General features: G+C 43.9%; 1 protein-coding gene across 1 annotated transcript in view; it reads left to right on the forward strand.

Moving 5' to 3' along the window:
* ARIH1 (ariadne RBR E3 ubiquitin protein ligase 1) overlaps nucleotides 1-24895 on the forward strand; it is a 100897-nt gene that overhangs the window by 24012 nt on the left and 51990 nt on the right. The window contains exon 2 of the mRNA XM_038746261.1: nucleotides 17818-17885. Coding sequence (XP_038602189.1) covers nucleotides 17818-17885 — 68 coding nt within the window. The remainder of the gene's footprint in view (nucleotides 1-17817; nucleotides 17886-24895) is intronic.

Genomic DNA, 24895 nt, shown 5'->3' on the forward strand with positions numbered 1-24895 from the left:
CGAAGCGGTTTGAAATGATCTGCCGGTTTTCTTGGATGTCTGCGTCTAGGGTGCAGTTGTCTGCATCCAGCCATTCTTGAATAATATTTCTAGGACTGTGATGCTAAGTCAGAGTTGGAAAAATTTCCCAGAGGATTGGAATCGTATTCCAGTATTCCATTCTCTTGACACATCATCATCAATCGAATTTATTGAGCGCTTACTGTGTGCAGAGCACTGTACTAAGCGCTTGGGAAGTACAAATTGCCAACATATAGAGACAGTCCCTACCCAACAGTGGGCTCACAGTCTAAAAGGGGGAGACAAAACCAAACATACTAACAAAATAAAATAAATAGAATAGATATGTACAAGTAAAATAAATAAATAATAGAGTAATACATCTGTACAAACATATATACATATATATATAGGTGCTGTGGGGAAGGGAAGGAGGTAAGATGGGGGGATGGAGAGGGGGACGAGGGGGAGAGGAAGGAAGGGGCTCAGTCTGGATCTTTTCAGAGTGGCTACCGAGAAGAAATTAAAACAGGTCCAGGCCCGTCATGCCTAGAGAAGCAGCGTGGCTCAGTGGAAAGAGCACGGGATTTGGAGTCAGTGGTCATGGGTTCAAATGCCGGCTCCGCCAGCTGTCAGCTGTGTGACTTTGGGCAAGTCACTTAACTTCTCTGCGCCTCAGTTACCTCATCTGTAAAATGGGGATTAAGACTGTGAGCCCCACATGGGACAACCTGATCACCTTATAACCTCCCCAGCACTTAGAACAGTGCTTTGCACATAGTAAGCACTTAATAAATGCCATCATTATTATTATTATCATGCGTAACTGCCTTACTTCATTGGCAATGAGAAATAGTCAGGGTACCCCCGGCTCTGACATGACCAGCCATGCCATTTCAATCAGTTAACTTTTCAGGGCAATCAGATTTTCTAGATAATTCCCAGAGCCCAGGTCTATTGATTTTTATTTTCTTTGTATGGTATTTAAGCTCTTACTATATGCCAGGCACTGTACCTAATGCTGGGGTAGATACAAGCTAATCAGGTTGGACACAGTCATTCATTTATTCATTCATTGTCGTATTTATTGAGCGCTTACTGTGTGCAGAGCACTGTACTAAGCACTTGAGAAGTACAAGTCGGCAACATATAGAGACGGTCCCTACCCAGCAATGGGCTCACAGTCTAGAAGCGGGAGACAGACAACAAAACAGAACATGTAGACAGGTGTCAAAATCACCATGTCCCGCATGCCCAAGTTCGCGTAACAGACCAGTGGCAGAGCTGAAATTAGAACCCAGGTCTTCCTAGCTTCTTACTCTATCCATTACATCTATTGATGTTGATTGTTTTTATGGCATTTGTTAAGAGCTTACTATGTTCCAGGCACTGTACTAAGCGCTGGAGTAGATACAAGATTGTCAGTTTGTCCTCAGTTCATATCCCTCCTGAGCTCACAGTCTTAATTCCCATTTTAGAGATGAGGTAACAGAGAAGTGAAGTGACTTGTGCCTCAAGTAATGGTGTCACAGGTTTTCATAAAGTCCATGTAAATCTTATTAAGAGAGGTCTTGGTCTGTTCCCTGCTCTTTTCCTGTATCTAATGCGTTGCCGAGATCGTATCCACTGGGCCATGGAATCGGAAGCCACGTTTTGATTCCCGAAGTGTTTAATTGGGTAGTGTGGCCTAGTGGAAAGCATTGGCCCAGGAGTCAGAGGACCTAGGTTTTAATACCGTCTCTGATGGTTTCCTGCCGCGTCACCTTCGGCAAGTCATATAACTTCTCTCTGCCTCAGTTTCTGTAGAATCTGTAAAATGGGGATTCAGTGCCTCACACTGTGAGCCCCAAGTGGGACAGGGACTGTGTCTGACCAGCACTTAAAACAGTTAACAAATAGGAAAATAATAATAATAATAGTATGCTTCAGGAATACCTTGGCTTTTCCAGCCTTGGAGAGTAATGAAATGGTTCAGTAATTAGTGCTATCTGATCTTTCTCCTTGAAGATCGTCATGGTAGCGGCATTTGTGGGATTGGTGGCCTCTCAGGGTTCCATATATTGAAGAAAGGCTTATGTACGTTGGGAGAGCTCAGCAAGTAGGCCAGTAGATTAGGTGCCCTGCCGTTTTTCTTGGCTCTGATAAATTAGCTCTCGTGTTTAATAAACTAATCCTTAGCACAGTGCAATAGGTTTTCTGATGAGAGAATTCCTTTAGGACAGTTGGAGTTCTCTTCTATTCTTGATTTGTTTCACGCGTATGTGCACCCTTAGGCATATGAAATCGTGAGCAGTGTTGAGGATTGGGATCGCCAACAAAGCACTTTACATCCCATGGCACAGGAAGACACAGGCACTCAGTCCACTGGTATCGGGCGGGGTGGCATATCTAGCCCGTACTGCTTTTGGATTTGGAAAAGAATCAGGGCGGCCGCCAAGATGGGGACCCCACCTCCTTGTCCTCGCCAGCTGGGGATAGGGTCCTCGCAGATACCGCTGGGGTGGGAACCCAGGAGCCTCGACGGCGTTATGGCTAGCGGGATAGTGGGGCTTAAATGGTCCCATGAGGCAAGGGTAGGCAAGTGGGCTGTGGGGCCTGGGGGGATGGAGCCTCTTGTGACCAGCCCCAGGGCCTGGTGAGAAAGAGAGGTGAGTTGATGAAGGAAACACTCCTCCTTTTCCACCTTTTCTTCTTCTTCCCCTCCTTCTTTTACCTTCCTTTCAGTCTTTCTTGCTCCTCCCCTGTCCCATGAAAACCTCACCTCAGTTTCCCCCATCTTAATAACAGTAATAATTATGGTATGTGTTAAGTGCTTAACTGTGTGCCAGATACTGTTCTAAGAGCCGGGGTGGATACAAGCAAATCAGATTAGACACAGTCCCTGTGGGACAGAGACTCACAGTCTCAGTCCCCATTTTACAGGTGAAGTAACTGAGGCCCAGAGAAGTGACGTGACTTGTCCAAGATCACACAGCAGACAAGTGGCGGAGCCAGGATTAGAACCCATGACCTCCTGACTCCCAGGACAGCGCAGCCCCCAACACCCACCCATCCACCCACCACCTGTCCACCTCCATACTCCAAATGAATAGTTGGTGCCCTGCATGCATGTAGTTCACAACAAGCATCTTCGTTGTAGGTTTTGGTTAGAATGCTATTGAATCAGGGAACATTCTTCCCACAGTGCCCATCCCATCTGGATGCAACGCGATTCCTTGTAGAAAGAAGTGGAATTTGGCTTGTGTGAGGTACCAGTACTCTAACACAGACTTTCTGTAATGCCAGGTTCTTCAGGAACACAACTCCTGCATTATAGGAGGAGGTGACTATCTCGAAGGTAAAACCTTTCAGCCATGTGGCACATTAAATTTGAGGGTGAATTTTAGGAATCGGTGAGTACTGTGGTAGGCCTAAACATATAATGGAGAGATTTTAATTTGCTCTCCCAAAATTTTTGGCATAAAGCTGAGCCCAGCTGGGAGGGGAAAGGCTCTCGTATGACGGGAGCCTTTCTGTCCATCTGTCTGTGCTTGTCCCAACTGACTACTGGAATTACAAGCCTAGTAGTCCCTGGGGTAAGGGCCCGGGTTTTAATACTGGCTCCGCCACTTGTCTGCCGTGTGACCTTAGCTAAGTCACTTAACTTCTCTGTGCTTCAGTTCCCTCATCTGTAAAATGGGGATTAAAGCGGTGAACTCCAGATGGAACATGGACTGTGTCCAACCTGACTAGCTTGTATCTACCCTAGCGCTTAATGTAGAGCCTGGCACATAGTTAAGTGCTTAGCGAATACCTCCTCCTCCTGCCCCCCTCCGAAAAAAATAAAACGTTTCCAAATAGGACCAGAAAAGAAGCTTAGCATCTCCCCTGGTCCATCTCAAGACCACTTCCATTCTTCGAAACCTAAGCCCAAATGCTGCAGTTCTGAGGCTCTGTAACACTGCAGGCCATGCAGGCTTCTACTCCCGTCCCCAACTAAAAGCTTTCTCCTTTTGAAGGATCCTTTAGAAGCGGAGGTCTTGCAGAGGAGAGGAGGAAGTGCAGCTCGATTTGGTTACTTTTCCCCAGTCCTTGGATTCAGTCAGTGGTGTTTATTGAGCACTTACTGCATGTAGAGCACTGTATTAAGCACTTGGTAAAGTACAACTTCATGATATTAGACTAGAAATGGCACTGTTTCGTCATCACCTGTGGTCTTTATTCAGCCTTTACTGTTTGCAGGTACTGTTCCCCAAGCTCTTGGGAATTGGTAGACATGTTCCTTGCCCACATGGAGCTTAAAGTCTAGAGGAAGAGGCAAATATGAATATAAATAAATATTTTAAAATATATTCTATAGATATGAGCATAAGTGGTGTGGGGTTGAGGAGCCAGTATCAAATACCCATAGGTCACAGATCCAAGTGCATAAACGACGCAAAAGGGAGAGGGAGCCGGGAGAAGCAACATGGCTTAGTGGATAGAACACAGGCCTGGGAATCAGAAGAACCTGGGTTCTAATCCCAGCCCACTTGCTGCTGTGTGGCCTTGGGCAGGTCACTTCACTTCTCTGGGCCTCAGTTACCTCAACTGTAAAATGGGGGTTAAGACTGTGAGCCCCATGTGGGACAGGGACTGTATCCAGTCTGATTAGCTTGTATCTATCTATCTTGTACTTAGAAGCAGCATGGCTCAGTGGAAAGAGCACGGGCTTTAGGGTCAGAGGTCATGGGTTCAAGTCCCGGCTCCACCAATTGTAAGCTGTGTGACTTTGGGGAAGTCACTTCACTTCTCTGGGCCTCAGTTACCTTACCTGTAAAATGGGGATTCAGAGTGTGAGCCCCTCGTGGGACAACCTGATCACCTTGTAACCTCCCGAGCGCTTAGAACAGTGCTTTGCACATAGTAAGCGCTTAATAAACGCCATTGTTATTATCATCTATCCCAGCCCAACAGAACAGTGCCCGGCACATAGTAAGCGCTTATCAAATGCCACAAAAAAGTGTGTGGGTAGGTGCTTAATTGAGGAAGGCCTCCTGGAGGAGATGTGACCTTAAGAAGTCTTCGAAGATGGGGAGAGTGGTGATTTGGTATTTGTCGGGGAAGGGGAAGTTCCAGGCCGGAGGGAGGATTTGGGAAAGGGGTCAGCGGAGCAAAGTGTGCAGGCTGGGCCGTAGTAGGAGGTCAGTGAGGGAAAGCAGGAGGGGGGTGAGCTGATTGAGTGCTTTAAAGCCAGTGGTGAGGAGTTTCTGTTTGATGCAGAGGTGGATGGGCAACCATTGAAGTTTCTTGAGGAATAAGGAGACGTGGACTGAAAGTTGTTCTAGAAAAATGATCCGTGCCAGAGTTTTGTTGTCTGTCTCCCCCCTTCTAGACCGTGAGCCCACTGTTGGGTAGGGACCATCTCTATATGTTGCCAACTTGTACTTCCCAAGCGCTTAGTACAGTGCTGTGCAGACAGTAAGCGCTCAATAAATACAATTGAATGAATGAATGAATGAAGCGTGGACCGCAGTGGGGGAAGTCAGTAAGGAGACAGAGGCAGTCTGGGGTACGTGTTTGGATCGGAAAGGGCGGACTCTAACAGTATTGTGACATATATCACAGTTATCAAAGTAGAGTGAGTGTACTTTTGGGTACTGAGAAGGGATTCCTTTTATTCAAGCTAGCTGACTTCCCAAAGCCTAAAAAGGTGAGCGATGTCTTGCTTGCCAAAACTCCTCGATGCTTAGGTTTTTTCTTTTTTTTTTTTTTTAAATGGGCATTTGTTAAGCACTTACTATGTGCCAGGCACTGCGTTAAGGGCTGCGGTAGATATAAGGGAATCAGCCTGAACTAGTTGTTAAGATACTGACTTTAATATTGCTTGAAATAAATACTGTCATCTCACATTTTTTTAATTTATGCTTATTGCTTAAGGTATTTTTTTCCCCTATCACAGATACAAATAGCAAGCAGACTTATGGCTGAGTTGAGCTTTTAATAGAAATAAATACACATTGAGAGGTTTAAAAATAGTTACACTGATTTTAAAAAATTGCAGTGTTCTAAGATACCCAAAATGGGATTAGGAACATTTTACATCACATGGATATTGAGTGATCATAGCTAAGGGTTAGAGACCACAATGTCCTGGAAAAAATAAAGGTAGGTTTAGGAGCATAAGGTGAAAAGGAGGAGCATGAAGGAATAAAAAAAAATAATAATGATGTAAAACACTGTGCCTTGTTCTCAAATGTCCCACAGTTGACCCCTGGCCCACGTCCTACCTCTGGTCTGGAATGACCTCCCTCCTCAAATCCGGCAGTCACACTTCTCTCCCCTTCAAAGCCCTACTGAAGGTTCACCTCCTCCATGAGGCCTTCCCAGACTAAGCCCCCCTTTTCCTCAGCTCCCCCTTTCCTCCCCCTTGCCCCAACTCCCTCCCTTTGCCCTAACCCGCCTCCCTGCAGTACTTGTGTGCATATCTATAATTCTATTTATTTATATTAATGCCTGTTTACTTGTTTTGATGTGTATAGATCTATAATTCTATTTATTTATATTGATGCCTGTTTACTTGTTTTGATATCTGTTTCCCCTATTCTAGACTGTAAGCCCATTGTGAGAGGGGATTGTCTCTCTCTATTATTGAATTGTACTTTCCAAGCGCTTAGTACAGTGCTCTGCACACAGTAAGTGCTCAATAAACATGACTGAATGAATGAATAAATTAACTTCCCCTCCTTCTTTTAGCTCTCTCTCCTTTCCTCTCCTCCCTACAGGTGAACTGAAGAGCCAAATAATTGGGGCATATTAAATTACCCGAACAGAGTCATATTTTCATCATCATCATCAATTGTATTTATTGAGCGCTTGCTGTGTGCAGAGCACTGTACTAAGCGCTTGGGAAGTACAAGTTGGCGACATATAGTGACAGTCCCTACCCAATAGTGGGCTCACAGTCTAAAAGGGGGAGACAGAGAACAAAACATTGTTCCAACATTTTGGAAACATTGTACGAGTGAATGTCATGTACAACCAGATGTTCAATAAGTATTATTTAATAAGACACCGTGTGCACTTCAGACTCTCTAATTTTATTTTTATTTTGTTCCCAGTAAACTTCGTTTCACTTGTTAATATATCAGAAAAACTTGCTTACCTGTCAGTAAGACCTGAGTTACAGTTTGGGGTTTCCCGTAGCTGTAGAAAACCCTTCTGAAATCATTAGAGAAGCAGCGTGGCTCAGTGGAAAGAGCCCGGGCTTTGGAGTCAAAGGTCATGGGTTCGAATTCCGACTCCCCCACATGTCTGCTGTGTGATGTTGGGCAAGTCACTTAACTTCTCTGGGCCTCAGTTCCCTCATCTGTAAAATGGGGATTAAGGCTGTGAGCCCCACGTGGGACAACCTGATCACCCTGTATCCTCCCCAGCGCTTAGAACAGTGCTTTGCACACAGTAAGCGCTTAACAAATGCCAATTATTATTATTATTAGAGCTTGAAGTGCTGTTCCTTGTTTCTAGTCATCGAAGTCACTCCACAAATGAAGAAAGAAAATGACTCCTGGCTTGAGCAGGTTGAGTGAAGAGCTCCTTTTCAGCTTTGTCACAAATATCCTACTTACCCACTTCTTATGACTTAGGTCTAATTCATTTTCATTGATTATGCCATTTGAAGAACATATACCTTTTATTGAGGATTGAGAATTGCCTAAAGTCATAATGGGAATCTCCATTTTCCCAGTGATTTAATTAAATGTTTAGCTAAACCACAATCGCTGACGTGATTTTTTCTTCTGTATGTAAGGAAAATGACCATCCAGCAGGGATGAGGAGCAAGTGAACTATTTGTTAAAAGGACAAGTAATATTAGTAACGTGTTCCGTGGCTCAGTGGAAAAAGCCCGGGCTTTGGAGTCAGAGGTCATGGGTTCAAATCCTGGCTCCACCACTTGTCAACTGTGTGACTTTGGGCAAGTCACTTAACTTCTCTGGGCCTCAGTTCCCTCGTCTGTAAAATGGGGGTGAAGACTGTGAGCCCCACGTGAGACAACCTGATCACCTTGTAAATTCCCCAGCACTTAGAACAGTGCTCTGCACATAGTAAGTGCTTAATAAATGCCATTATTATTATTATTATTATTATTACAGTGTTACAGAACTTTTTCAATAGCCGCTACTTTGAAGAGCTGTAAAGTATGCCTATTCACATGCAAACAAAAGTGATGAGCTAGCACTTGATTGTAATTTAAACCTATAACAAAGGCAGTTTGTTGCACACCACCTGAATAAAATAGTTGTAGGTTTTTTTGTTTAGGCCTGAAATTGCATATGTGTTTATGACTAATTATATCAAACTAAACAGCCATGAACCTGAAGTGTAAGCTGCATTTTTCACTCTTAAGGAATAGGCAGGGGAGAAGGAATAAAGGACTGGAGTCAGTGGAGAAAAAATAGCAATTCTGTCTTCCAGTTCTAATTGAAATTGCCCGATTGTACCAAATGCTACAGCAAGGCTGGGTAAAATGTGGCCCATTGGCCATATCTGGTGTGGCCCCAAGGTAGCCACACCAGCCTACAGGAACTCCAAACTTTCCTAGTGCAGTTGGCAGTGCCCTGGCATTCCACAACCTGTAACAAAGGCAGTTTGTTGCACACCACCTGAATAAAATAGTTGTAGGTTTTTCGTTTAGGCCTGAAATTGCATATGTGTATATGACTAATTATATCAAACTAAACAGCCATGAACCTGAAGTGTAAGCTGCATTTTTCACTCTTAAGGAATAGGCGGGGGAGAAGGGATAAAGGACTGGAGTCAGTGGAGAAAAAGAGCAGTTCTGTCTTCCAGTCTACTTGAAATTGCCCGATTGTACCAAATGCTACAGCAAGGCTGGGCAAAACGTGGCCCATTGGCCAGATCTGGTGTGGCCCCAAGGTAGCCACAGCAGCCTACAGGAACTCCGAACTTTCCTGGTGCAGTTGGCAGTGCCCTGGCATTCCACCACCCCAAGAACAGTAATGCCAAAGTAGAAGTGACTGCATTTGCGTGTTTTCTCCCTTCCCCTCTTCTCAGCTCCATCTTAGTTCTTTTTCTTAGAATCGCAGCCGTGAATATGATTGCCTCTGGCCTTCAAGTATATAGTTCCGCACCAGGAAGCAAGCAACCTTGGCTTTCATTTTCACCAGTGGTGGCCTTTCAGAGCCAAGAGTGGGGGGTCTGGCTTAAAGGTGGCTGAATAATCACACCAGTGTGCGTCGTGATCGATCCAACCCAAAAGGGGGTGCGTCCAGTTCTGCTGTAACACAGAGGTGGCCTTCTTGCAGGACTCAACCAGGAGAAAAACTCATGTCCCAGTACTCAGCCTGGGTCCGACAGACCCTAGGTTACAGAGAGCTCACGTTGGAGTCCTCGACGTGGGTCTGAGATCAGGCACGGGTTGTCGGGAGAAAGCGCTCTCTAAATCCACGGTGACGTTCTTTCTAAAACACACGGTCAACACAAACATTCTGGCAGTGTGAGTGTACCGTGTCTGCCTTTGAGCTTTCCAAGAAGTGCGGTATAAAATGTATTTGCCGGCAAAGTTAACTGACACAAATGAGGAGGTAGCAGCACCGTATTCTTAAGTTTATCTTCCTTGATCAGAGGAGCAGCGTGGCCTGAGCACGGGCCTGGGAATCAATCAATTAGTGACATTCATGGGATACTTTGTGTGTTGCAGAGCACTGTACCAAGTGCTCGAATAGAGAACAGTGCAACAGAGTCAGAGGCTCTGGGTTCTAACCCCAGCTCTGCCATTTGCCTTTATCTTGGTACAGTCACTTCCCTTTATCTTGGTTCCCTCCACTGTAAATGGAAATTAAATACTTGTTCTCCCGTCTATTTAGGCAGTGACCCATGTGGAACAGGGACTGTGTCCAACTTAATAATAGCATTTGTTAAGCGCTTAGTATGTTCCAGGCACCGTACTAAAGTGCTGAGGTTGAATCAAGCAAATTGGGTCGGACACAATCCCTGTCCCAAGTGTGACTCAGACTCAATACCCATTTTGCAGATGAGGTAACTGAGGCACAGGGAAGTAAAGTGACTTGCCCAAGGTCACACAGCAGGCAAGTAGTGGAACCTAGATTAGAACCCTTGACCTTCTGAGTCCTAGGCCCCTGCTCTTATCTCCATTCCGATTAAATCGTATCCACCTCAGCATTTAGAACAGTGCTTGACTCATAAGTGCTTTAACACGGGCAGTCATAATGATAATAATATTTTGTTTCCATTGATACAGCTCTTTGGTTAGGAAAAAAAAAGAAGGAGTTGCTTGGATAAAGTAACTTTAGGATGTTAAAGTGTTTTGTGTTTCAAAAACCCAAGTTGAAATTTTGTGAAGGTATTGGAGCACTAGTTTAAGGGTTTTAAAGTGTAGTGGTTATGGATCTCCGTTTTATTTTAACTCCAACTTTGAAACCAGATTAAATGGGGTCAGATTCCAGATGGATCCAGGATAGTTATTTTTTTTTAATTTTTGAGTAGAATTCTAAATAAAAGTTTGTATACAGAATTGTAGAAGATGGTTTTCCCCGTGTACAAAATCGGGAGATGATTCGCCCCACCAGAAAATGGATTAGGAGTTATTAGGCTGTTAAAGTAAATTTAAGGGAAAGGACTGAAAGGAAAGCGGAATATGGAATAAGATGCCGAGATCCGTCTTTTATTCATGGATCGACACAAGTGACAACTCCCTTCCACCAGTGAAATGAGAAGCATTCCATGGCAGTTGAGTGGAATAGGAGCAATTTCCATTGCATAATAGTTGGTTAAAGACAAAAGCCAGTCATTCGTTGTGGAGGCCATTAACATATATTGGAATCTCATTGTCTACTTAACCTTTTCTGTGTCTATATCAAAAAAGATGAAGTAGTCCGATAAACCAGCCCAAGTCCAGATAGTCGTTGTCAGAGAAAATTTTACTGTGGCCACGTATCTGCCCACGGGAACATTTTGGTATTTTTCAAGTAAAAATTAAGCTAATGATGAAGAATCGGCAGATGCCATAGGACCATACATAGTATTTTAACATACATTTTACAGTGCTCTGCACACAGTAAGCGCTCAATAAATACGATTGATTGATTGATTGTTACATTTCGTCTCTCTGCCTCTCAGGCCTGTCTTTGGCCTCCTCATGGAAATCTGAACGAAGCCACCATGGCTGCATTTGAGAAGTACTGTGCTGGGCATCACAGTCCCAGACTTATATTTTTGGCTAGTCAGCGCAGAGCTTTTGGATTCCACTCCCTCACATACAAAATTTTTAAGCGTGTCAGTCTGACCTGTGCCTCTGCGGCCCATTGATCTGTCCATCTGTCTGTTACAGTGCTTAATGGGTAATTCTAGAAGTATGAATTCAGTAATGCAAGGGGACAGGCAGGTTGCAGCAGTAAAGGTAGAACAATTATTTAAAAGACAAATTATTATTAAGGTGCCCCCCCCCCACCTTTTTTTTTTAACCCTGACTGGCAGCAGGGACACAGTTATTCAGGCATCCATGGCTTGTCTGTAAATCAAGCCTATTTCGAGAGGATAAAAAATAATTGCAGTGTACATTTGTGTAAAGAGATCTATTTTCTTACCAGAAACATGCTTCGAATTTCAGCGACATAGCAATCCGGCATTTTTATGAGACGATTTAAAAGTGATTCATCTACTGCTATCACCTTTTGGCTTTTGTTTAATCTAAAGGAGGCCAAAAGCCTAGCACATTCTTAATCCTTTTGAAGATTTTATGGCTAGCTCAGGAAAGGTATTCACGGCCAAAGTACAGGTTTGCACTTGTATGTCTTATATTTTAAGTATATACCTAAACAAAATGTAGTTGTAACCCTGTAAAATGCCTGGCTCTTCCTTTATAAACTTTGGGTTGAACAAATGAGTTTACCTCATAATATGAGCAGCTAGGGTTGCCGCATAAAATAATTGGACCTAAATTGGCAAATCTCTGGGGGACCCAGACATTTAAGGTGCTGTGGGAAACACAGCTTGGGATCCATGAAAAAGGAGCTTTGGAAGGAGATGTGAGAAAGGGGAAGCTGTAGTTTTGAGAAAGGTGCGTGAGGGTCTGCTGTGTGACCTCGGACAAGTCACTTCACTTCTCTGTACCTCAAGTACCTCATCTGTAAAATGGGGATTGAGACTGATCTCCTGTGGGACGGGGACTGTGTCCAGCCTGATTTGCTTGTATCCACCCCCAGCGCTTAGTACGGTGCCTGGCACCTAGTAAGTACTTAACAAATACCATAGTAATAGTAATGGGAGATGTGATGACTTGGAGGAGGGAAAAGAGAAGGCATCAGGATTTTGGCGAGGCTGGAACCCTAAATATGAGTGAAATGAAGCAGGAGATCAGGGCGGTCAGCTATCTTATCTGGTGCATCAGCTGTCCACCTCAAAGCCATGGGCACCTGACTGGGGGATTAACTAAGCCCTTTCTGAAACAGCTTTATTTGAACTCGGCCGCTTGAAAGTAACCTTTCAGGCTCTTGCTCTTTTTGACCTTTTCAGTTCAGTTCCCATCTCCCCATTTCTTCCAAACTGCCAATCGGTGCCCATCCACCTCCGCATCTGTGGCTTTCAAGCACTCATTCAGCTCTCCCCTTCCTACTCTGATTTCATACTACAGTCCAGCTCGAACACTTCACTCAAATTCATTCATTCATTCAATCGTATGTTTTGAGCGCTTCCTGTGTGCAGAGCACTATATTAAGCACTTGGGAAGTACAAGTTGGCAACATATAGGGACGGTCCCTACCCAACAACAGGCTGAAATCTGCTCTTCCCTCTCCATCCAAAGTGTTACTATGCTGATCCCTTTATTTAGGAGCAGTGAGACTTGATGGATAGGGCTCGGGCCTGGGAATCAGGAGAACCTGGGTTCTAATTCCGGCTCTGCCACTTACTAGTAATACTGCTACTACTAATAATTATATATAATATAATAATTATGGTATTGGTTAAGCACTTCTTATGAGCCAGAAACTGTACTAAGCACTGGGGTGGATAGAAGCAAATCAGGGAGGGCAGAGTCTCTGTCCCACATAGGGCTCACAGTCTTAATCCCCATTTTACAGATGACTGTGCCTGTGAGCCTGTTGTTGGGTAGGGACCGTCTCTATATGTTGCTGATTTGTACTTCCCAAGCGCTTAGTACAGTGCTCTGCACACAGTAAGTGCTCCATAAGTACTAACGAATGAATGAAAAGTAACTGAGTCACAGAGACTTGCCCAGAGTCACACAGCAGACAAGCGGCAAAGGTGGGATTAGAACTCATGACCTTCTGACTCTCAGGCCCATTTCTATCCACTGTGTCATTCTGCTTCCCACACACTTGTCTGCTGTGCCTCGGTTAACTTACCTGTAGAATGGGGATTTAAGACAGTAAGCCCCATGTGGGACAGGGACAGTGTCCAACCTGATTTTTGTAGATCTACCCCAGCACTTAGTATAGTGCCTGGCACACAGTAAGTAGTCAACAAGTACTATTCATTCATTCATTCAATCATATTTATTGAGTGCTTACTGTGTGCAGAGCACTGTACTAAGCGCTTGTTCTATCATACCTTGACTACTGCATAGGCCTCCTTGCTGACCTCCCTGCCTTCTGCCTCTACCCACTCCTGTCCTTACTTTACTCTGATGACCAGGTCATTTTTCTAAAAAAAAGTCCAGTCCACATCTTCCCCCTCCTCAAGAGTCTCCAGTGGTTGCCTTCCCATCTCCGTATCAAACAGAAACTCCTAACCATTGATTTTTAAAGCGCTCAATCAGCTTGCCGTTTGTTACCTTAATACTATTTATTGAGTGCTTACTGCGTGCAGAACACCATGCTAAGTGCTTGGGAGGGTACCGAAATAGAGGTGATAGACATGTTTTCTGCCCATAAGAAGCTTACAATTAAGAGGGGGAAGCAGATATTAAAATAAATTATGGATATGTGCATGCAGGGCTGAGGGTGGGGTGAATAACAGGTGTGCAAAGGGTATAGATCCAAGTGCCTAGGCGATGCTGGAGAGAGAGGGAGTAGGAGAAATGAGGGCTGAGTCAGAGAAAACCTCTTTGAGGGGGTGTGATTTTTAATAAGGCTTTGAAAGGTGGGGAGAATGAAGTTTTGACTTATGAAGTGGGACGGAGTACCAGGCCAAAGGGGGGACTCGAGCAAAGAGACCAGAGAGGAGGAGGGAAGATTTTTAGGGAGATCATACTTCATGGTTTCAGTTTTTATCAGGATAGTACATGGCCAGGTCATTAGGGGCAAGGGATTGAGGAGGGAGTTAAATGTCCGAAACAACTGGCGTGGGCAGTGGGCATGGGATTCAACAAGGATGGAGAAATAATGATGCTGGGCTCCGCATTTAGAGAATGCAACCTATTCCAGCCTACGTTAGACTATAGAAATCAATGAATACCCAAATAATACTCTTTCTGCACACAAGATGAACGTGTATTCACTTCCCTCTAATTTGAGCCTTTACTTCTCACCTGAATCTTAAATGATCTTGGGTATAATAACTCTAGACCCAAGGCCCCCATTGTGTCTCTCGGCCAGGCCAAGTGCTCCGGATTCCCTGTAATTTATACTGGCTCATTGGTTTCAGGTTTCCAGTTTCCAGCGACTTCCTTTACGTCATTCTTCCTGGTCATTAAAGATCTATCCCATTCAGTTAATGGTGTCAACAGCTGGAGAGCCTGGGACAACCCTTGGAGCTCTGAAGAGGCAGATAGGGAAGGTTTTTCAGGCTTCCTTTCTCCAAGGCAGACTGAGGTTCAGGCCTAGAGCCCAAACCAAGGTAGGCAGCCCAGAATGGATAAGAAATTGAGGGTCTGCCCTAGCTCCAGCTCCATACTGTGGTACTGAGCCAATCCATACTTTGATGGGACCCAGATAAAACTACAAATGGGTCTGGGCTTGATTACTGCTGGCAAATGTTGATATAAAATGAGCACTTAGGCTCATTGAATCTGCTGAAAGTGAGGCCTAGTAGACATTCCCCATGTGACTCATTCATTCAATCGTATTTATTGAACACCTCCTGTATCCAGAGCACTGTTCTAAGTGCTAGGAAAGGTGAGCACCTGATCTCATCCCTGAGAACTAGATCATTTCCAGCCCCTCTGCTGACTGGAGCCAATGAGTCAGGATATGTCTTGTCCAGGAAGGTCCATCTTACTCTGTCATTTTTAGACTGTGAGCCCACTGTTGGGCAGGAACTGTCTCTATATGTTGCCAACTTGTACTTCCCAAGCGCTTAGTACAGTGCTCTGCACACAGTAAGCGCTCAATAAATACGATTGATGATTTGGGGTTTTATTTGGCACTCTAGCCTGCAGACCTCGCTTCACCCTACTAAAGCTTGTTCTGTGAAATCTGTGGAGCAGAGCCTGGTTCAGATCAACAGGCTTTCAATTCATCAAATTTGGCTTTCTCCGACAGGCACTCGCCCACTTTGAGGTTTCCAAAACATTTTTTTAAAATCAGTCAAAATGATATTGGTTTGGCTATGTGGTCAATATAGAAAATTAATTGACTTTCACTCCCAGATGCCTCCATTCGGAGGCAGAATTGTTTGGTGAGTTGCTGGTCAAGAAACCCGAATCTATACTTGGCTATATTAAAAAGCACAGTTCAAACACTGGTTTCACTACGTGAGATCACAGTCTCCAAGGTAACCAAAGATTTCCTCCTTGCCAAATCTAATGATCTCTATTCTAATCCTCCTTGACCTCTTGGCCCTCTAGGTGCCCTTCTTGTCCATAGAAGCCTTATCTGACCTTGGTTCTTGGCTGCTTCTCTGTCACTTTTACTCGCTCCTCTTCCGTCTCGCTCCTGTAGCTCTGGGTGTTGCTCTGGGTGTCCCTCAGGACTCTTTTTTTTCTTGTGGTATTTGTTAAGCACTTGTGTATCATACCCTGTTCTAAGCACCGGGATAGGTACAAGTACATTATGTCAGACACATTCCCTGTTCTGCATGGGGCTCACATACTAAGTAAGAGGGAGAGCAGGTATCCCCATTTTACAGTTGAGGAAACTGAGGCACGAGGAAGTTAAGTGACTTGCCCAAGGTCACACAGCAAGCACTCGGTAGAGCAGCAGACCTTTATTCTCTCCACTTGGCCACGTTGATTCTCTTGGTCCCCTTCTGTTCTATCCACTTTCCACTTCACTCTTTGCACTAACTCCCTTGGGTAGCTTATTCAACTACCACCTCTCTGAGGGTGACTCCCAAATCCGTTACATTAGACCCACCCTTTCATCTTCTCGGTAGTGTCTCGTTTGCTCTTGTCTCTGCAACTCTATGGATGTTCCAACAGCACTTTGAGCTTGATAGGTCTAAAACTGAGCTCTTCAACTTCCCCCTCAAGTCCTCTCCTCTACCTAAGTTGCCCATCCATCATAGTTACCACTACCACCCTTCCTCTCTTTGAAGCCTGCAGCCTTGCTATTGTTCGTATGTTTGGTTTTGTTCTCTGTTTCCCCCTTTTAGACTGTGAGCCCACTGTTGGGTAGACCGTCTCTATATGTTGCCAACTTGTACTTCCCAAGCGCTTAGTACAGTGCTGTGCACACAGTAAGCGCTCAATAAATACGATTGATGATGATGATGATTAACCTGGACTTCCCACATTTAGTCTCATTTAAATCAGTTTTTTCCTCCATGACACTTCCTGGATCCACCCATTTCCCGCCATCCAAATGGTGGCACCTTGGGTCCGACACTGTCATATCCTGCCTGGGCTACTGTATCATCCCCCATACCAGTCACCCTGTGCAGCCTCTTCACGCTGTTGTTGCCAGCACAATATTATAAAACGTTATTCTGCACTCACCGCGCCACTCTTTAAAACCCTTAATGGCTATGCCCATACCTCTCTCCGTTAAGCAGAAATTCCTGATCATTGACTTTAAGGCCCTCCATCAACTCTTCCTTTTATTTATTCCCTCTTCTCTCCCATTATACCCCAGCTTGCACTTTTCATTTCTCTTAAGCATTCAAATATGTGAACAAGACCCACATTTCATTGTCCCCCTCCTACCTCACCTCCCTTCTCTCCTTCTCCAGCCCAGCCCGCACCCTCCACTCCTCTGTCTCTAACCTCCTCACTGTACCTCGTTCTCGCCTGTCCCGCCGTCGACCCCCGGCCCACGTTCTCCCCCTGGCCTGGAATGGCCTCCCTCCACACATCCACCGAACTAGCTCTCTTCCTCCCTTCAAAGCCCTACTGAGAGCTCACCTCCTCCAGGAGGCCTTCCCAGACTGAGCCCCCTTTTTCCTCTCCTCCTCCCCATCCCCCCGGCCCTACCTCCTTCCCCTCCCCACAGCACATGTATTTATGTTTATACAGATTTATTGCTCTATTTATTTTACTTGTACATATTTACTATTCTATTTATTTTGTTAATGATGTGCATTTAGCTTTGGTGACTTGACACCTGTCCACATGTTTTGTTTCGTTGTCTGTCTCCCTCTTCTAGACTGTGAGCCCGTTGTTGGGTAGGGACCGTCTCTATATGTTGCCAACATGTACTTCCCAAGCGCTTAGTACAGTGCTCTGCACACAGTAAGTGCTCAGTAAATACGATTGAATGAATGAATGAATGAAATTCAGTTATCGAAGGTTCTGATTTTCTCAACTAGCCTGCGTCCCAGTTAATCACCTTTCTGCTGATTCTTCAGCTTTCATCCAAGACTTAAGTATTTTGAGATGTTTCATAATATGGATTTTTCTAATCACCAGGTTCAGCTTAGGAGCGTACTAATAATGGATTCATTTGTTCAGTGACCTTATTCTTTTTTTCCTCCCCTCTCTAGAATCCAGCAACGATCACAAGAATACTCCTTAGCCATTTCAACTGGGATAAAGAGAAGCTGATGGAACGGTAAGCTGTTAGCTGTGGTGCCAGTCTTCTCTCTGATAAACATTAGGGCTGCATTGGTATAAAATAGCCTTTTATGGAACAATATGTTGATTTAAATAGCAACTTGCAACAAGTATTGAAAAGAATCATTTTAACCCCTTAAATCAGTTTAAAAAAACATTTTCAAAAGCTGAAATTAAAAAAAAACTTGCCAGTATAGGATTGAAATATTACATTGATAGATTTCTTGTCCATAGAGCGACTTTTGTATGTGGATTCTGCTTTTCTAAGGCATTTCAAAGACTCATCTAAACATATTTCAGAAATTTTGTTGTTCATTCATTTAATTGTATTTATTGAGCACTTACTGTGTGCAGAGCACTGTACTAAGCGCTTGGGAAGTACAAGTCGGCAACATAGAGAGACGGGCCCTACCCAGCAGCGGGCTCACAGTCTAGAAGGGGAAGACAGACAACAAAACAAAACATGTAGACAGGTGTCAAAATCGCCAGAAGAATGCAACTTCCCGTTCAAAAGATTGCCTTGTTTGATTAGCACAAGCTTGAGCACGCCTCTGTCACGGCAAATCCTTCTGGTGCATCTTTTAGACTGTGAGCCCACTGTTGGGTAGGGACTGTCTCTATATGTTGCCAACTTATACTTCCCAAGCGCTTAGTACAGTGCTCTGCACACAGTAAGCGCTCAGTAAATACGATTGATGATGATATTTGGGTGCCTTCTGGATGACACACTAACCTTTTGGCAATCTGGTTTGTTTTCCTGGCAGGCATGGCCTAAGATTTTTCTTTTCTGCCGAACTGCCTCACAGGAAAGAGGAAGATGTAGTTATTTCCCAGAGTATCACATTTTGGTGAAACTTAACAACACTAATTAGAATCCGAGTTTTGGGAATGTTGAAATTCTTGTTCGCTGAGACATTTTTCTGCCATCTCTCCCTCATCGCTTTTCAGAGAAGGTGCCCAGATGAAATTAAGCTTTTTTTGTTATATCCCACCCCTGATGAAATTAAGCTTTTTTTGTTATATCCCACCCCTGAAAACATATTTGGAAAAGAGGTTTAACTTCCCACTCAGCAATTTGCAAAATTCATCTTAAAGTACTAGTCATTCAGTGCTCTAGCGGGGTTTAATATTTCTGCCGGAAGTTGACTGGCCTCTTTGGTTTGCACCATTCTTTTGTTATGTCTTTCACCGTTTGCTAAAAGTAGATAAATGTTCATTTCCAGTCACCACCCTGCTTGGAGTTTTCGGTTGATAAATCTCGGATGATTTATTTTCAGTTGATAAATCTTGGATGATTATTTTTTTGGCGCACTTTTGAAGCCCGTGGAAAATCTCCATTGAAAAAGTAAATGGAAAATAGGGGACAATCAGAATTTAGAGGACAACAGCTCAGTCTGTTTTCTTATTTGGGTAAAGATTAAAATTCTTTTTGAAAGTCAGTCTTTTAGTATTTTGGTATGGCGTGTAAATGATGTCCAGTTTATAGATATTTCAGTCCTAGGGTAGGTAGGATGAATGGGTGTTTTGGTCCCATCTCCAGGAGTGTAGGGGAGGAATGATTTAAGGATGGAATTGCCATGTTAGCAAGTAGTTCTATTGCTCTGCTTTTAAAACCACCCCAGCAGCATCGTCCACCTCCACTTGAACTGTTCCTTTTATCCTGTCGAGAAACGGTGGCATAGTGGAAAGGGCACGGGCCTGCCAGTCCAGGACCTGAGTTCTAATCTTGACCCCGCCACTCGTCTGCTGTGTGACTTTGGGCGAATCACTTAGTTTCTTTGTGCCTCAGTTTCCTCATCTATAAAATGAGATTAAGACTGTGATTACTTTCTGTCTACCTCAGTGCTTGGTACAGAGCATGGCACATAATAAGTACTTAAATACCACTCAAAGGGAAAAAAAGGTAGAGATTATTGAACTAGGCTGTTATACTTACATTTTTTCAGGAAGATGAAAATACAAATCACCTTTGGGAATTAAATAATATTAGAACCGTGAAAATTATATGAGAGTCTGCAATGCTAAACTTGCAGATAAGAAATTGTGGTCTTCCAGTTACAAGTTCCTTTGTACTTTTTTCTCTTTCACTGCACACAGTAAGCGCTCAATAAATATGATTGATTGATTGATTGAATTTGGTAATGTTTCTGGTGTTCTGGTGTTCTTTGGCCAGTCTGCATGTGCTGCATTTTTCTTGGCTAGAAAAATATTACTTTAAAATGTATTTCGAGTTCCTTATCTTGTTTTTATCATACTCTCCCAAGCGTTTAGTACATCTGCACATAGTAAGCACTCAATAAATACTATTGACTGACTGACAGTAGGCATCTTGCAAGGTCCTTGTGGGCAGGAATCACGTCTGCCAACTCTGTTGCATTGTACTTTCTCAAATGCTTAGTACGGTGCCTTGCCCAAAGTAGGTGCTCAGTACATACCATTGATTGATTTAACAACCACTCAAGTCAGTTCAGCACCTCTAATTCCACACTTGCACAGTTGTTCCACCTGTTTGCTAAGAAGCACTCTGATCCCTGAGAAGCAGTATGGTCTAGTGGAAGACTGGAAACCTTCCAGTGGAAGACTGAAAATCAGAGGACCTGGGTTCTAATTCTGGCTTTGCCACGTACCTGCTGTGTGACCTTGGGCAAATCACATCTCTTTGCCTCAGTTACCTCATCTGCAAAATGGGGTTTCATTGTATGTTGTCCCTCCTCAGGCTGTGAGCCCCGTGTGGGACCTGATTATCTTGTATCTACCCCAGCGTTTAGGGAGTATTAATTGCTTAATGAATGCCACAATTATTATTAATTACAAATCCCAGAAGCTCACCGGGACATTTGCGTACCCATGAATCAATCAATCAGTGGTATCTATAGAGCTCTTCGTATGTGCAGAGCTGAAAATGCAGTGCAACAGAATCAGCAGGAACGAACCTGCCCGTAACAGACTTACAGTCTAGAGGAAAACAGAGTGAATTTGTGAAACTGCCGTCCAGAGGCAAGGTGTGGGGCCAATCTTGGATTGTGTCCATGCCTACTTTCTTTTTGGCATAGTAGGGGCCCGATACTGGACGCCTCAAGTCAGGGGTTTCACTCAACCAGGGCAGGCTAAGCTGTGGTGCAGAGTTGCATCCTGTGCGGGCCTTTAACGGGCTGTGCAAATTTTCATGCAAAAGCAATTATTGCCGTATAATATAATGATGGCATTTGTTAAGCGCTTACTATGTGCAAAGCACTGTTCTTCTGTCCTTATGGTGCTCTCCACTTCTAGCAAAGTCCAGCCCGAGTAACTGGCTGAAGTATTTTTATTGAACAGTAGACTTAATATCATAAGGGAGATAGGTAGTATTTTAATCCCTGAAAATCAGAGCTGTTGCCCCTTGCAATTTGCCAAACCTCAGGAATAGATGGGAGAATTTAAGAAAAGCAGCGTGGCTTACGGAATAGCTGTATGGCATAGTGGAAAGAGCATGGGCTCGAGAGTCAGAGGACCTGGGTTCTAATTCCAGCTAAGCCGATTGCCTGCTCTGTGACCTTGGGCAAGTCAATTAGCTTCTCAGTGCCTCAGTTGCCTCACCTGCAGAACGAGGATTAACTATTTGTTCTCCTTCTTCTTTAGAGAAGCAGCGTGGCTCAGTGGGAAAGAGCCCGGGCTTTGGAGTCAGAGGTCATGGGTTCAAATCCCGGCTCCCCCACTTGTCAGCTGTGTGACTTTGGGCAAGTCACTTAACTTCTCTGGGCCTCAGTTCCCTCATCTGTAAAATGGGACTGAAAACTGTGAGCCCCACGTGGGACAACCTCATCACCTTGTATCCTGCCAGCACTTAGAACAGTGCTTTGCACATAGTAAGCGCTTAATAAATGCCATTATTATTATTATTATTTTAAATTGTGAGCACCGTGTGGGACAGGAATGGCGTCCCCGACCTGCTTAACATATATTTACTCCAGTGCTTAGAGCAGTGCTCCACACAAAGTGCTTCACAGATACCATTTTAAAAAAAGAGTGGGGAAAGGAAGCAGACACATAGTCTATTTGATTTTTGAAGTATGATCTTGGGATTGTCTCCTGGTTATTCCAACTATGTTATTTCAAATGTTGCATTTTGAGTTTGCGGTAGCACCTTCTGTTAATGAATAATGACTGCATGTTTTCTGGCTCATATTTAGCTTTTACCAGGAAAATCGAAAAGCCACAACTTGATCCTTTGAATTTTGTTCTGAAAATATCTCAGATGGAAATCACTTGCCGAGGTATTTCTTCGTGTGTAATGGAATTCTGTCGAGCTAGTGGGCAAATATGGATCAGAAAACGGAACTTCTCCATGGCAACCCAGCAAGCACATGCGATAAAAACAGTCTTTCTTCCATCTGATTGGAGTCTGCAGCCACTGGGAGTGTTTCCAATTGAATCAGTTTGGAGAACGACTACTGGTGACAGTTGTACCATAGGGAGCCAGTTGCAGCTAGTGGAATGTCTCCATCCGACTCACTGAAATTTTTAAATATTATCTGTTCAGCAGTTACCGTGTGCCAAGCATTATACTATGCGCTGAGGTAGATGCAAGACAGTCAGGTTGCACACAGTTCGTGCCCCACATATGGCTCACAGTCTTAATCCCCGTTTTACAGAGGTGATAATTGAGGCACAGAGAAGCTAAAGTGACTTAGGTTAGGTCACATATCAGGCAAATAGTAAGGGAGAAGGGAAGCAGCCTGGCTTAGTGAATAGAGCACAGGCCCGGGAGGCAGAAGGACCTGGGTTCTTATTCCCATTCTGCCACTTGTTTGTTCTGTGACCTTGGGCAAGTCACTTCACTTTGCTGTGCCTTAATTAACCTCACCTGTAAAATGGGGATTCGGACTGTCTCAAACCTGATTGGCTTGTATCTACTCCAGCACTTAGAACTGTGCCTGGCAGATAGTAAGCACCTAACAAGTACTGTGACTATTATTATTATCATTATTGTTATTATTCTTTGGCAGAGGCAGGATTAGAACCCGATCAGCAGTGGTATTTATTGAGCATTTACTATTTGCAGAGCACTCTTATGAAGCGCTTGGGAGAGTAGACGTTAGAAGCAAATATTATTTAATGGCTGCTCCTTTCCCCCGACCTCTGCCCCCGGCCTTGGAACTGGACTGGTAACAGTCAGACTTTCGGGGCCATTGGGGACTCCGTAAAACCATTTGCTGGTGCGGCGGAGAATGCCTCTTTTAGGCCCTAAGGTTTCAGAACTGGCCAGGCTCATTGACCAGGGGTTGAAGAGCATTAATTTGTTGACTGGCGTGGCCCCTGAGGTTTGGCAGACCTCCTGCTCATTTGCACATCACTTAAAGGCCCTGGAAAAGGGTTCTGAACCAGGCTCCTTCAAGGTCCAGAAGTTTCAGATAGCATCAACTTGGACTTCCCAAGCGCTTAGTACAGTGCTCTGCACACAGTAAGCGCTCAATAAATACGATTGATTGATTGATGGATTGAACCAGACTGGCCTTAGAACTGTGGGGAGCCAAGCAGCTTCCTATTTTCCAGCTTCGTGTTAGTAGTGAAGACTAGAAGTCACTCGGCACTAGAATATTTTTTTTTCTAGAATGGGCATCAGCTTCAAGTCCCACTGTTCAAAGCTGAAGCACAGTTTTTCCTGTCTTTTGGAGAGAATGTTTGTGAATGGGTGCCTTTTGTCACTAAATTATGGTATCATTGCGTGTTCATTCTTGAGTTTTCCTTGCTGTAAATGCCGTCTTTATTTACTGATTTATTGTTTTGGTTTTTGTTTTTAATTAGGACTTGGAAACAATTCATAAACTAACCCACGTTGATAACACAACTGAATCTTTAAATATGGTGATAACCATGTTAGTCTTCCACTACTATGTTTCAGCAGTACATTCATTCATTCAATCATATTTATTGAGCGCTTACTGTGTGCAGAGCACTGCACTAAGCAGTTCTTAATTACGCATCCCCTTCATTGGTCCAGAACCTAATCTCAACATGTACTATGTAAAACTAGGTTCATTTTTCAAAAACACCATCTTTCTTTTTTTTCTACAATGCCCTCTCAGTATAAAGTGAGGGACAGATAGTAGAGTCAATTATTTGAGTCTTGGTTAACCAAGCTGAAGCTTGTTCAGAAAATTGGGAGGAATCGAGCTTTGGTTGTGATCAAAAGATCCAAATGTAACTTTTGTTTGTTAGCCTTATTCCCAATTAATTAAGAGAATGGGCTTCCTATTGTTTCAGCAAGAACTACCTGTTATGAAAATGGGCTGTGCAGTTTGTTTGTGAGATCTGAAGGAAGCACATTAAGGCCAAATAAAATTTTGCTTCTGGAATAAGCATCCTAGCCGATCAGGATTGCATTTCTTGCTCAGTTTTATTCATCCAAAATGGGTTTTCTTTTGCCCTCTGCCTGAATTTTATCTCTAAGGGACTGGGATGATGAGCAGAAGATCATTTTGCCTAACAGATGTACCCCTACTTTTATAACGTGCGGTTGCATTCTTGTAGGACCCCACATTAAGGAAAATCTGCATGGTAACACTCATTTCAAGTTCACCACCGCCCGTGTGTGGACAACTGTAACCCTCCAGTCAATCAGTCAGTTGTATTTATTGAGCCCTTACCGTGTGCAGAGCACTGTACCAAGCGCTTGGGAGAGTAAACAGACACATTCCCTGCCCACAATGAGCTTACAGTCTAGAGCTTACAGTACTGTTTCATTCTGAGTCCAGATAGATTTGTATTAGCAGAAAACTGTTCCCCAGTCCAGCTGTTCTGGCCTAATATAGTGAAATACGCTTCCAAGGCTGATCAAGAATGTATATTTTCGTTATAAATTATGGATAGAATGCCGTTAGGTAATTAGAAAAGTTTCCTTGACAGTGCATATCTGCCTTCACCAAATGTAATGTTGGAAGAATGTTACATGCATGTCAGAAATGTCAGTCAGGGCATGGGTACTGCAATGTATATTTTCTTTCCTAACACCAAGAATGAAACCCTGGT

This window comes from Tachyglossus aculeatus, chromosome 5 (genome assembly GCF_015852505.1).
Source record: "Tachyglossus aculeatus isolate mTacAcu1 chromosome 5, mTacAcu1.pri, whole genome shotgun sequence".
NCBI lineage: Eukaryota > Metazoa > Chordata > Mammalia > Monotremata > Tachyglossidae > Tachyglossus > Tachyglossus aculeatus.